At 44.0% G+C, this 13541-nt stretch overlaps 2 protein-coding genes across 2 annotated transcripts in view; both read left to right on the plus strand.

Moving 5' to 3' along the window:
* Window positions 1-13541, plus strand: part of LOC121833168 — a 70402-nt gene that overhangs the window by 17252 nt on the left and 39609 nt on the right. Inside the window, exon 2 of the mRNA XM_042286281.1 lies at window positions 1431-1653. Coding sequence (XP_042142215.1) covers window positions 1431-1653 — 223 coding nt within the window. The remainder of the gene's footprint in view (window positions 1-1430; window positions 1654-13541) is intronic.
* LOC121833225 lies at window positions 5798-6541 on the plus strand. The gene has a single exon (XM_042286359.1). The coding sequence runs from the start codon at window positions 5798-5800 to the stop codon at window positions 6539-6541; it is 744 nt and encodes a 247-aa protein (XP_042142293.1).

The raw sequence follows: 13541 nt of genomic DNA on the forward strand, positions 1-13541 counted from the left end.
AACGAAGAATCTTTATTAAATAGTTGGTAGTCCAGCGATCACCTGTCTTTACTCCTTTCTCCCTAATTTCGTAGTTCAGCTGGTTTAACCGTTGTAATATGTACCACCAACTAGCTCAGCTTCTACCCCCTTTTTGAACAGTTTCACGCTATTTCCCACGTCGTGCCTCAAGAGTGACGCTAAACGAATTAAGGTCATCTATCGACACGGCTTTCATCCCTTCCATCGAGCGAGGCTTACGCGATCGTCCAACCATTGCACTCAGCACGTCCACGACGACTAAGTTGGACTACGGGACGATCGCTGAATTCTCACACCGTAGCAGAGAAACTACCGCGCACAAGAGCCTATACTGGAACGCCCATGAGACGTATAAGCCCGGTTCACTTCGAGAAGCCGGCGTCCCTCAGCGAAAACGTTGTTGAAAGCGGCGCGCACCATGCTGGAAAAGATAGTTTGCCAAGCCCTAACGTATGTGACGTCAAAGAATGAGTGGAGGTGATTGCCTTGCAAAATATTGTGAATCAACTTCAGGCGAATTTGACGCTGAATTTATAGCCTTCCATGTACAAAAGCTGTTTAGCCTCTGAAAGACTCTCAGAATTATGGCATAACCAAGACATGATATTTTTTCACCAGAGATTTGGTATTCAGATCCTATATTTCCAAACAAGCTTAAGAAGTAGGCATCCCTGCTTTTTGTTCGCTTGATGCGTAGCATGCTTGGCTGATATTTGGCAATCTGTCAATTATGTAATGAGCCAGACAAAAGCCCAAAAAAAAGTACCTTGACACTAACTGACGCTTTGGAGTAAAACTTTATGAAGGCCACGTCAGGCCCCTAAGACCAGGTGAAGGAAAACGAAGAAATAGCGAAGGGCGGAAAAATAGAACAGCCGATAGGACAAGCCCGATTCGCACGGTGCGATTTTATTTGAGATTTCGCAGTCACGGCGTGGCGTGAGCAGCAAAAAGAGCGTGGTGGAGGCTACGGTGCTCAAAACCGCTGCTGCGAAATCGAATAAATAAATTTAAAAAATCGCACCATATAAACCGGGTTTTACAAGTGTTCGTTTCTTTCGGCGACGACATGAAGTCGCATGAGTGCTTGTCTACTGTATTTCATTTGACACGACGCACAAAGCCAATGTTCTCATTCAAGTGAGTACAAAATTAAGGTAAAGAAAACGATTAGTAGAGAGCTTTCAAGTTCACAACCGATGGGATCACGGGTGCCCACGCCTATGTCCTGACGTTCAGAAGTGGTGACAATTCATGGCACCTTTCTCAGTAGATCACTATATGAACTCTATGCCAAAGACTGCACAACTTGGGCTAAGTTATTCTTTTCTCTGGCGTGCTGCTTCTTCCAGATTTTAAAATGTTCCAATCGTTCACTTCGGTTCCTAACACTTCATTTTGTCTCGCAGGGACACTGCCGAACAAGACGATTCTATGTACTTTTGGAATATACACTTCCACGTCGACCGTGGGGCCCGAGGATGGGGTTTGCGACATCATTATCTTGGACTACTTTTACAGCAATGACATGGGCACCTTTCTTGACAGTACAAAACTTGTGTTGCGGTGGTTTCTACGTTTGGCCAGCAAGAACAACGCGTACACCCAATACGGAATAGGAATTGACCACAGGTAATCTTCTGGCTCCGCGTGTATTTCGAGGACAATCGTTGCTGCAGTTCTTTAGCTAGCAGGGGTTCGACCTGTTATTAAAAAAAATGAAAATCACTGTAAGCCCGCGCTTAGTTGATGTGTGTTTATTGTAACATTGTAAATAATATGGCATATTAAAACATCAAGAGGCCTTTTTTCTTGAAAAACTGATATTTAAAATGTACAAGGTGTTCAACTTAACTCAGGCAAATTCTTTTTTTGTTGTTAGATTACGCAGCACACAAAACTAACAACTTCATGTCTTTCTGGTTTCTGCCCCGGAACCCATTTAGGGAAATTAATATAGTTCAGAATAACCAGGTGACTGAATATTTTTGAGTAATTATCTATTGTAATTATTAAATTTCAGCCCTCGGTTTCAATTAGAACGCTGTCGGCATCATCAGAACTCAACATATGGAGTCACATTACAATAATATATCCAGCACCTAGCGTTCTATGGCATCCCGAAGCAGAACCGCTTAATTTGGACAGGTTTTCTAGGTTTCGGTTTTTTATCAGAGCGCACCCCCGCAACAGCGGTCTCGCTTCCCGTAGTGAAAACACGCAACGTTCGTGCGCTACAACGCATCGCACGTAGGGGCGCGTCTTTAACAATATTACGTCGTGATTTCAAATAGTAGTTTCTAATAATATTTCAAGGTTTCTGAAATTCGTATCCAATGATACGCAAAGTTTTTTCAACATTGATCCCGGGATGATATCCCGGGATTTTCAATATTGGTATCCAGTATTATGCCACGATTTCCGATATAGGAATCCAATGATACGCAAAGAATTTTAACACTGATATTGAATGATCTCCCGGGATTTCTGATATTGGACTCCAATGATACACAAAGAATTTTAACTCTGATATTGAATGATCTCCCGGGATTTCTGATATTGGTATCCAGTACTATACCACGATTTCTGATATAGGTATTAAATGATCCAACATTTCATTCCAATATTGTTAACCTATTATATTGTGCCTTTTCCAATATTGTAATCCAATCACATACCCATTTTTGTCAGTGTAGTTATCCAGATGCATATCAGCTATCCCCAATATTGTCCACCAAGGATATGCCATTTTTTTCATCTTGGTATTCATTATTAGCCCTCGTCTCCTAATAATATTAGCTACAATAAACTCGAAAATTGCCAAATGTGTCTAATTTTAAGCCGGTCTTGGAGTGTTCTTTGGGGAAATATCCTGTCTTCATATTAAATTTAAATAATGAGGAGCATATTGGAGATCACATATATACTTCTTTTAGTTATGTAAATATCAAATCGAACCGAAGCGAAATAATCTACTTTCATTTGAACCTAAAAAGCAACAAACGCATTAATTTTGTTTTAATGATCCTCACCTATTTCAAGTTAAACATCGCCACCGTGGCAGAACCAATGAACGTTCGCCCATTTTCCCTGTTTGCAAAGGAGCCAAATAATAGAGTAAATATTTGATCTCCCTCCACGTTGGAAGCTGCGTTGGAAGCATCAACGTTTAACGTAGCTACAAAATGAAAATCATTTTTAGAAACATTTTTGATTTATAATCTTCCTTGACGAAACAAAAGGTGTTTCAGAAAAATTCTCCTTTGGATGATTACTTCAAAAACTCGAGTGAAAAAAGATTTAAAAAACTAAAAATGTTAGGCTCTGTGTTAATATATTAAAAAAATGTTATACGTTTCAGGAGAAAAAAACATAAGGAAGGAAGAGTTACCTATAGTAACCGCAAGCGCGGCTTTTTTTTTTCTGTAGAAATTTAGGTCGGTCAGGTGATTGGCGCATAGCGAATGTCTTTGCAGTCTGGGGAGTTACTTATCTAGCCTTTCCTACGTGTGATATTTGGCAGCGTATTTGAGGCTGTGAGTTTTGACCACGGGGAGCGAGATTGCTGGAGTGAAGATGCGGTGCGATAAGAAACCGAAACTTTGAAACCCGTCCAAAGGGAGCATAGAATAAACGCCGTAAAACGAGTCGCGTACATTATTTTATTGTAATGTAGGTGAATTCAGTTGAATAAGTTGGTGCCAATTAGGATTATAATTAAAACTATGCCCTTAATTTACAAAATAAATACGCTAATTACTCAAAAATAATTAGTGCCCTTTACTGTTCCAGACTATACACATTTTCCTAAACAGTCTCCTGTTCAGGCTCCAAAACACATCACCCTATTTGATGTAAGACGCACATTTCTCTAAAAATCGAACTTTCCGAAACCTCGTGTTCACTGATTATATATATATATATATATATATATATATATATATATATATATATATTGTTAGGAAAGACGACGATGTGACGCGAGTTGCGCGCTCTAGTGTCGGCCGCAGAGTGCCCGCGCGATCCGATTCAGACTGACTTCGCCTGGCTGCGCTGCGGCACTGACCGTCATCTACAATCCTCCGATCATCTCATTAAACCTGCACATCGTTGCCTCACAGGTTGGTGGAGGTGCTATCGTTCTTCCGCCTCTCGTCTAACCGTTAATTATCAATTCTGGAGCTACGCAGCAGACGACCTGCGCAAGTCAATATGCCAGAAGAAGCGGGCAACGCTAACCGTCCCACGAACACTACAGCGCCCGTGGTCAAACATCGACAGCGCGACCCCCAGATCTTCGACGGATCTACGGACGCCGACGTCGACGATTGGTTAAAGAACTATGAACGGGTCAGCCACTACAACCACTGGGATGACAGCTTTAAGCTCGCAAATGTTGTTTTTTTTCTAAAACACACAGCACTTCGCTGGTTCGACAATCACGAAGAAACCATCAATTCCTGGGAAGGCTTCAAAACAGCATTCGCCGATGTGTTTGGCAAACCCCAGCACCGGAAGCAGCAAGCGCGCGACCAACTATTGCGCCGCTATCAAAGACCCACAGAAACATCAAAAGCGTACATTGAGGACGTCCTCCGTTTGTGCCGCCGAGTTGATGCTGAAATGGCCGAAGACGAGAAAATTCGCCACCTCTTCAAGGGCATTTCGCAAGAGCTCTTCTCCGTCGTGGCTCCGAAAGCACCTGCTACAACAGAGCGCTTGATAGCGGAATGCCGACAGTACGAAGAGCTCGATAGCGCACGGATCTCCAAAAAAACCATTCGAGCGACTCCCTGAAGTGTCCCAGGTAACAACTCCCGACACAAACCTTGCTTCGCTCATCCGCACCATAATACGCGAGGAGCTTCGTACCGTCGTCGCACAGCTACAACCATCTAGTGACGAACACCAAACAAATACTGACGTACATGGCATAAAGGAAGGACGCATTTCAAAGCGAACTGCGCGCTGTTCTGGGGCACGTCACGCCAGCAGCCTCTCCTTACGCACCAGCAGCACCCGTCCCAACTTCGATCTGCGCTTATCAGTCCATCCCTGCCACGTATGCCGCACCAACCCCTCCATGGACACAACCACAACCAAGGACAAATATCTGGCCAACGCCAGATCAGCGACCTCTGTGTTATTATTGTCACACACCAGGACACATCCTCCGATATTGTCGCCGTCGACTTAACAACACGGCTCGCACCTCGCCGACCAGCCGTGTATACTCCACAGAGTATACTGACTACCATGCTACTCATCGCACTCCGCCCATCGACGAATTTTCTTCACGTTCCCACACGTCCACTCCCCCCGGTCACGAACAATTTAAAGACAGTCGCCGTCCCTCTCACAGCCTCGAACGTTCCCCACCGCCACGACGTGGCCACCCATCATCGCCGTACCCGCCACGACGCCGTTCTGTATCACCCTTCACCACCGACGCTCCCGGACCTTCCCAACAGTCAAACTAGATAAAGCGGTCTGCAGCTACATTGGAGGTCAGGCTGCACACTCACCACTATCCGCAAATCCTCCTTATTTAGGATCAACATCAATTGTACTCAAAATTAGAAATCACAACTTTACCGCCTTAGTCGATACAGGAGCCGCGAAGTCTTGCATTTCTGAACACATCCGCCGTCGTCTGCACGCAGTACTTACCAAGCCGTTGCAAGGACACTTGATGCTCATGGGCAATGGTGATTTGGTTCCCCCTCTCGGATACTGCACCCTTACAATCTGGATTGGTAACAACCGTTACGTTGTTATGTTCATAGTGCTTCCTACCTGCATCGCCGACATCATCCCGGGATGGGACTTTCTGTCTTCAACAAAAGCATTCATTGACTGTGCCAGCCGTGAATTGCACCTCAACTCTTCTGATACTGCCGAGGTTGCTGCTGATGGTTCGCTCGTCACCCTGGTAGCCGACACTGACATACTGCTGCCTCCGTACTCTGCCGCTGTCGCCACACTCGTACCGACCCTACCCACCGCAGCAACTTCTGGTCTCATTGAACCCATCTCTACGCAGCTCGTGACCAAGGGCATAATCATTCCCTATTCGCTTGCTACACTCACGAGTGGAAAACTTCAGTTATGGGTAACCAACTGTTCTTCCGAAGCCCAAATCGTCCCTTCCGGAAGTCGTGTCGCTACAATGCACTCAACAGTGCATCACCAATTTGCCAGTCTCCTCCCCACCACTTCAGACGCGCTCCCCACACCACCTGATTTCAGCAAGCACGTGGAAAAAATGATCGACCCCCGCCTACCACTGACCCAACGACATATATTAGCTCGTCTTCTTGCAGACTACGAAACCCTTTTTGACATTAACCCTGGAAAGTTGCCGCAAACTTCGCTTATAGAGCACCGAATGGATACTGGCGATTCATCACCCGTTCAAAGCCGACCGTACAGAGTTTCCCCAGCCGAACGCCGAATAATACAGACACACATAGATGATATGCTCCAAAAGAAAGTAATCGAACCATCTTCTAGTCCATAGTCTTCACCCGTTGTTCTTGTTAAGAAGAAAGACGGCTCTTGGCGTTTCTGCATTGATTACCGCAAGCTAAACAAAGTCACAAAAAAGGATGTTTATCCATTGCCCAGAATTGACGACACTCTTGATACGCTCCAAGGGTCGTCATATTTCTCTTCCATGGACCTCCGAAGTGGTTACTGGCAAATTCCTGTCGCCAGTCACGACAAGCCCAAAACCGCATTCACTACTTCAACTGGCCTGTATCACTTTAATGTAATGCCATTTGGACTTTGCAACGCTCCAGCCACCTTTGAGCGTATGATGGACTCTCTACTACGCGGCCTTACGTGGAACATCTGTCTGTGCTACTTCGACGACGTCGTCGTGTTCGCCCCGACTTTCGACGAGCACCTACACCGGCTGCGTATGGTCCTGCAGTGTTTCCGAGCCGCCGGTCTACAACTTAATTCCAAGAAATGTACGTTTGCCGCTCCACAAATCAAAGTACTGGGTCATCTCGTCAGTGCTTCCGGCGTCAGCCCAGACCCCGACAAACTCCGAGCTGTGGCTGAATTTCCTGTACCACTGAAAGTGAAAGATGTCCGGGTCTTCCTAGGATTATGCACTTATTTTCGAAAATTTATTTGTGGTTTCTCTGACATCGCCGAGCCTCTCAATAATTTACTAAGGAATGGTGTACGCTTTCAGTGGACCAAGGAACAGCAGGACTCGTTCGAGTCCTTAAAAATAGCGTTGACCTCTGCCCCCATCCTTGGACATTTCGTCGAAGGCGCAGATACAGAAATAAGAACAGACGCCAGCGGTCACGGTGTGGGAGCAGTTTTGGCCCAGACCATTCGAAATGAGCAGCGAGTAATAGCATATGCCAGTAGAACTTTGACTACCTCTGAACGAAATTTTTCAACGACTGAAAAAGAATGTTTAGCGGCTATATGGGCAATTACAAAGTTCCGCCCCTACCTATATGGTTCACCATTCCGCATTGTGACTGAGCACCATGCCCCCTGCTGGCTAGCAAGCCTCAAAGATCCAATGGGTCGTCTTGGACGGTGGTCATTAAAGCTTCAACACTACACTTTCACGGTTGTCTACAAATCAGGTAAACGCCATCTCGACGCTGACGGTTTGTCCCGATGTCCACTTCCCACCGATCCTATGCTCCCATCACGCGTCGGCACAGCAGACCCAGCAGCAGTCCTCGACAATGTCGACATACGATCGGCACAGCTGTCCGATACGTTCTTAAAACCTATTATTGACACCCTCCACGGCACTCTGCGATTCCCAACCCGTCGTACAGAGCGCCGCGCCCGCCTATTCACTCTTCGTGAGGGTGTTCTTTACAGACGCAACTATGATCCCCAAGGACGACCGTGGCTCCTCGTCGTGCCACGTCATCTTCAAAAAGAACTCATTCGAATCCACCACGACGACCCTACAGCCGGACACCTCGGGTTCTCCAAAACATATTTCAAAATTCGGGGAAAATACTTCTGGAACGGAATGCAACGCACCATCACGCGATATGTTCGCGCGTGTCACCTATGCCAGACCAAGAAAAAGCCTACAACAAAACCGGCAGGAGCACTACGGCCCATCCCTCCCCCTAACCGCCCGTTCGAACGCATTGGTATGGACTTTCTTGGCCCATTTCCACTCTCGACCTCAAATAACCGTTGGGTAATCGTCGTCGTCGACTAATTCACACGCTATGCCGAAACAAAAGCCGTGCAAGCCGCCACAGCCTGCGAAGTAGCTACCTTCTTTCTGCACTCCATCGTGCTTCGTCACGGTGCCCCTCAGTACATAGTCACAGACCGCGGTACTCCATTCTTAGCTCACTTGCTTCAAGAACTCCTCCGTCTCACTAAGTCCGTGCACAACATCACGAGTGCGTATCATCCACAAACAAATGGCCTCACCGAACGTTTCAATCAGACTCTAGCTCACATAATCTCCATGTATGTCGCAGAGGATCACAAAAATTGGGACGTCATTCTTCCATACGTCACGTACGCCTATAACACCAGCCGCCAAGCCACCACAGGATACTCCCCTTTCTACCTCTTATACGCAAGAGAGCCACTCTCAACCTTGGATACCGTTTTACCCTATGTTGATGACACTGCACATGACGAACACACCGACGAAGTTCTCTACCGCGCAGAGGAAGCAAGACAACTGTCCAGAATTCATACACTGCAGACGCAGCAACATCAAACCCTTCGTCATGCCGAAACCCACACTGATGTCGCGTACCAAGTAGGGGACGAAGTTCTTCTCTGGACGCCTCTACGATCTCCTGGGAAGAGCTAGAAACTTCAAAAACGCTTCACTGGCCCCTTCAGGATCTTACGACGCCTCTCGTCCACCAACTACGAAGTTGCTCCAGTTTCGGCCCCTCGTGATCAGCGTTCAAGATCAACCGACATAGTGCACGTCGCACGCATCAAGCCCTACTATCGCCAAGCACCATAAACACACGTGCCGGCGGTCCGGCACTTTCCTCACCGGGAGGGTAACTGTTAGGAAAGACGACGATGTGACGCGAGTGGCGCGCTCTAGTGTCGGCCGCAGAGTGCCCGCGCGATTCGATTCAGACTGACTTCGCCTGGCTGCGCTGCGGCACTGACCGTCATCTACAATCCTCCGATCATCTGATTAAACCTGCACATCGTTGCCTCACAATATATATATATATATATATATATATATATATATATATATATATATATATATATATGTATGTATAAAGGAGTACATTATAACAACAAGTAACGAATAAAGTCCAGGCACGTTATCCTTCGCAACTGACGGCCAAAAAATCTCTGATGTTTCACCGCCTATAGACACCTATCCGAAGCCTAACGCAGCGGACACATGAGTGATAGTAACGGCCACGTTTCACCAAGTTCTTCATCACGACCAATACGCCCCGTCGATTTCTACACTGCACCTGTAGCACGCGACGAAAGCAACAAGCTTTATGACCCGTTCACACTGAAAGCGGGCACGTAATGGCGAAGCATATCCGTGCGTTTTCAAACGGAAAACGGCTGGGATCGCAAGGTTGGGGCAGGTTTTTGCCCGCCGGTTGAGGACCGCTAGAGAACCAATCACAGCTAGACGCTGAAGTGGCGTCGGGGGCTTTGAAAGCAAAGTGGCACCCGTCGCTGGTGAGAAGGTCCTGTGCTTTAGTTCGCGCTGCCGCGCGCAAATCATGAAAGAAACGTGATGTTCTCGTCTGTCATTTGAATTCGTCGTGAAAATAATTGACATCTGGTTTTAACTTGCCTCGCTGCGGTGATATGAATCGCGTAAGTTACCCTGTTAGAAAAAATGGTGTATTTGGGTGGAAAATACACCATATTTTAAGTAATTCGCGAAACGTTATACGCTCGCGAAGGAATAGACACTTACCAATATCGCCTGGAAACCTATGAATGTTGCGTTTGTTCACGAATACACATTCGTATGTGCCCACGACCACGAAAACACAACCGAGCTCGTTGAAAAACACGCTTACCTCTATTATCATCGTCGGCCTTAATGACTGTGATGCTCTGGCGGTCATGATGAAAATATTGTCCACCGCGTCTACCGCTGGCATATCGACGCCTGTTGAACGTAAGTTCGCAGTTTCTTCTTAAATTTCTAGAGAATGTATGTAAGAATGTTTATAAGTTGCTGTATAAGAACTTCAACGCTCGTCAGTGTTTGTGTACATTTCCCAACTATGAATTACACACCCGACCTATCAGCTAGAAACGCCGACCGTGAGACATTTCGTCGCTATCGTTTTGTAAAAATGATATTTTGTTTATTAAATAATAATCGAAGATTTCGTTCGACTTTAAAAGTAAACCGTTGAAGTTTAGCTAGCGCAGCTCCTTTACGTCTTATTTCTGAAGCCGACGAAGCAGGCGGAAAAACAAGAGCGGCCACAGTGCGGAAATTTTTTAAGAAGCAAGCATTCTTAAAGTTTTGAATGTTGCAAAAATTAACCAATGTACTTACCCACGTGAAACATACCGACATTACATCAATATACATCGCATGTTCGGAATTTAAACATTACAAAAAAAAAGAAAACAGTCAAAATATTACGATGCATAGGTAGGTAATATAAATTCGTTTATTTTAACTCAAAGGAACGTGGAGAGCAGGGAAAAAAGCAGCTGCTGCAGCTTGAGAGGCCCCCACCTCCCAACACTTGACAAACAGTGAAGTATAAAATTCGAACTGAATAATCACTCAAAGCATAGCATCTACATACAGAACATTTAAAGGCTAACCATCGAAGAGATGGAGTAAAAATAATGCATACTTAATTTCAATAATTATATACCGGTTCAAGTAGTAATAAAGTAATGATAACCCAAATATTATAAGTGGTGAATCAGCACAAATAACATATAATACATGCAATATGCCATAAAAACATACATACCTGAAGTAAAACATAAAGCGATGAAATTGCAGACATCGTGATACACAAAAAATAACATACATAAATACTCAGGCATGGTGTGAAGTATAGATTGTTGTTCATACGAGGTTCTGACTATTGGTATTTTTCATATTTCTGGCCGTCGTTATTATAGGGTGTATGTGTTTAATGATAATAAATAATTGTAGCAGTGGTGCGTTATTTATTTTTACTGTATTTTTATAAACAGATACAAGCCTAAAATCATGCATTTTTAACACATTTAGGTTATTTAGTTCATTAAAATTCTTGCAAGTTGATGTATACCATGGTACGTTAGTTATAACACCTAGAGTCGTTTTTGCTTTTTTTTTTTTGCGACGATTAACTTTAGCATGTTTTGATTTGTAGTTCTTTCCCATGTGACAGGGCCATAAGTGAGAGTCGGCAGAAATAAAGAAAAATATTGGAGTTTTTTTGTGTTTTGTGGCGAAACATGGCAACGTTTACTCATTAGGCTATTAAGTTTGTTTAATTTCATGCCAACGCGGTTCATGTTTTGTGTCCCAGGTGAGATGTTCGGAGAAGAAAACACCTATAGTTTGAATTTCCTGAACGAATTTTATGTTATTTACACCCAAGCAAAGATTTGTGAGAACACGTGCTATTTTATTTCTAGGTCGAAACAATCAAGCCTTTTTTTTTATTTACGTTAATATTTAAGGAGTTCAAGTCAGTCCATATTTTTTAAAGAAGAGAGAACATGTTCTGCAGAAACTACACGTTTGTCGGGGCAGGAGCCAGTAAAAAAAACAAAGGTTATATCAGCAGCATATGGTGTTGAATGTACTTAGGTATTGATAATAAAAACGTCATTTATAGAAAAAAAATAATTGTGGCCCCAAGGTGCTGCCTTGTGGGACGCCTGATTTAATATCCTCGGTAGATGATAGGAATGAATTAGGAGATACACATTGCTTACGGTTTTGGAGATACGATTTAGTTAGTCATAAATTGTTCCACCAACACCATACATGTGAAGCCTAGTAATTAAGACGTCATGATTTATGTGGTCAAACGCCTTAGAAAGACCTCTAAAAATTCCGAGTAAAATCAGTTTTCTTTTTTTTTTCAAAAGCATCGATAGTTATGTTCTTTCTCCCCTATGAGCGCAATCTCAGTCGACATATTTTTTTCTGGAAACCCAACTGTGAATTTGACAAGGACATATGCCTGTTAAAAAAAAATTTGATAAGGAGTGAGTGATTTATTTTTTGAAGTCCCTTGGGAAATACAGTAAGAATAGACATAGGCCTATAGATGGAGATATTATTTATATCGCCTCCTTTATGAATTACGGTTACTTTAGCGGTTTGAATTCGTAATGAAAACTCACCTGTTTCTAACACTAAGTTAAATTTATATTTCAGAACAGGGGCAAGTAAATCTAGGACTATTTTTCCGGCTTTATTTGTAAATCATCGCTGTCACGGGGTTTACTCTTTTTAAGCTATGGTAGGTGTTGACAACCCCGTTTTCGCATGTGTGAAAAAAAAGGAGTCACACGAGCGTTAGTTGTTATGAAATTTCCTGTCAACACAGTATTCCTAGACGGGACCAAATTCACAAAGTGGCTATTAAAAGCATTAGCTAAACTCTCCCTCTTGTAGTCTGTTTCATTCAGAAATATTTTTTGAATAGTCAATTCAGCAACTGGGAGCAAAACGTTTCTGAGTCGCTTCTATAAAATGTCTCCCTGTGTAGTTTCGTAAAACTGTTTAAGACAGTAGTTTGTTTTTGCGGCATTAACTGTGAATTTAATCGATTTCTCTAGTTTATAATTCTTCAATGATTTTATGTCCTTTGTTTTATTAAAAGTTCTAAAAATTTTGATCTTGATATATTTTTGCAATGATTCCGTGGTAATTTATGGCTGACGGTAATTATGTTTTTTTACTTTTTTGTACAAAAAGTTGTGATTATATTTTCGGACAATGTAATCCATCAACTTGTTATAGGCTGCTATCCTATCAATAAGCCTAAGAACCTGCTCGTGTTAGCAAGTTTTCGGGGAGCCGTCTACGTTTACCTTTAAGCTGAGACTAGAATCTCCGCCTTCAGCGCGAGCTCGCTGGCTTCCGCAGTGCTTTATTTGCGCGTGCATGCGCGTTCACAATTTTGTGAGCTAGGGCAGAAAGCACGCGCTGAAGGCGGAACTTCTAGTCTCCGCTTAAAGGGGAACGGAGTATATGCACAGGCTTGCCCCTATCGAGCACGTGAACGCGCCGATCAAGGCAAAACACGAGGATACCAAACTTACCTGCGAGAACAGCACGCATCACACGGCAATCGCTGCAGATACAAATCGTAGAAATGAACGTAGAATTGAACTGGGTAACCAGGATGTCGGCATCAACCCGCCCGGCTTGCCCCAAGTTCATTATTTACCAATGAGTTGATTATGCGAGAGATTTTGGGACAGGCACATTCTGCTAATAATTACTTTTCAATGCACTAGTACACATTTACAATGGCTCACTGCTTCTGTCACTGGGAGCCGGGCTTGTAAAT

The sequence above is a fragment of the Ixodes scapularis genome, unplaced genomic scaffold (genome assembly GCF_016920785.2).
Source record: "Ixodes scapularis isolate PalLabHiFi unplaced genomic scaffold, ASM1692078v2 PGA_scaffold7__128_contigs__length_106722199, whole genome shotgun sequence".
Taxonomy (NCBI): Eukaryota; Metazoa; Arthropoda; class Arachnida; order Ixodida; family Ixodidae; genus Ixodes; species Ixodes scapularis.

What these genes read in the sequence shown, in the direction of transcription:
- LOC121833225 (XM_042286359.1), top strand. Translation starts at nt 5,798, where the DNA reads ATGTTCATAGTGCTTCCTACCTGCATCGCCGACATCATCCCGGGATGG.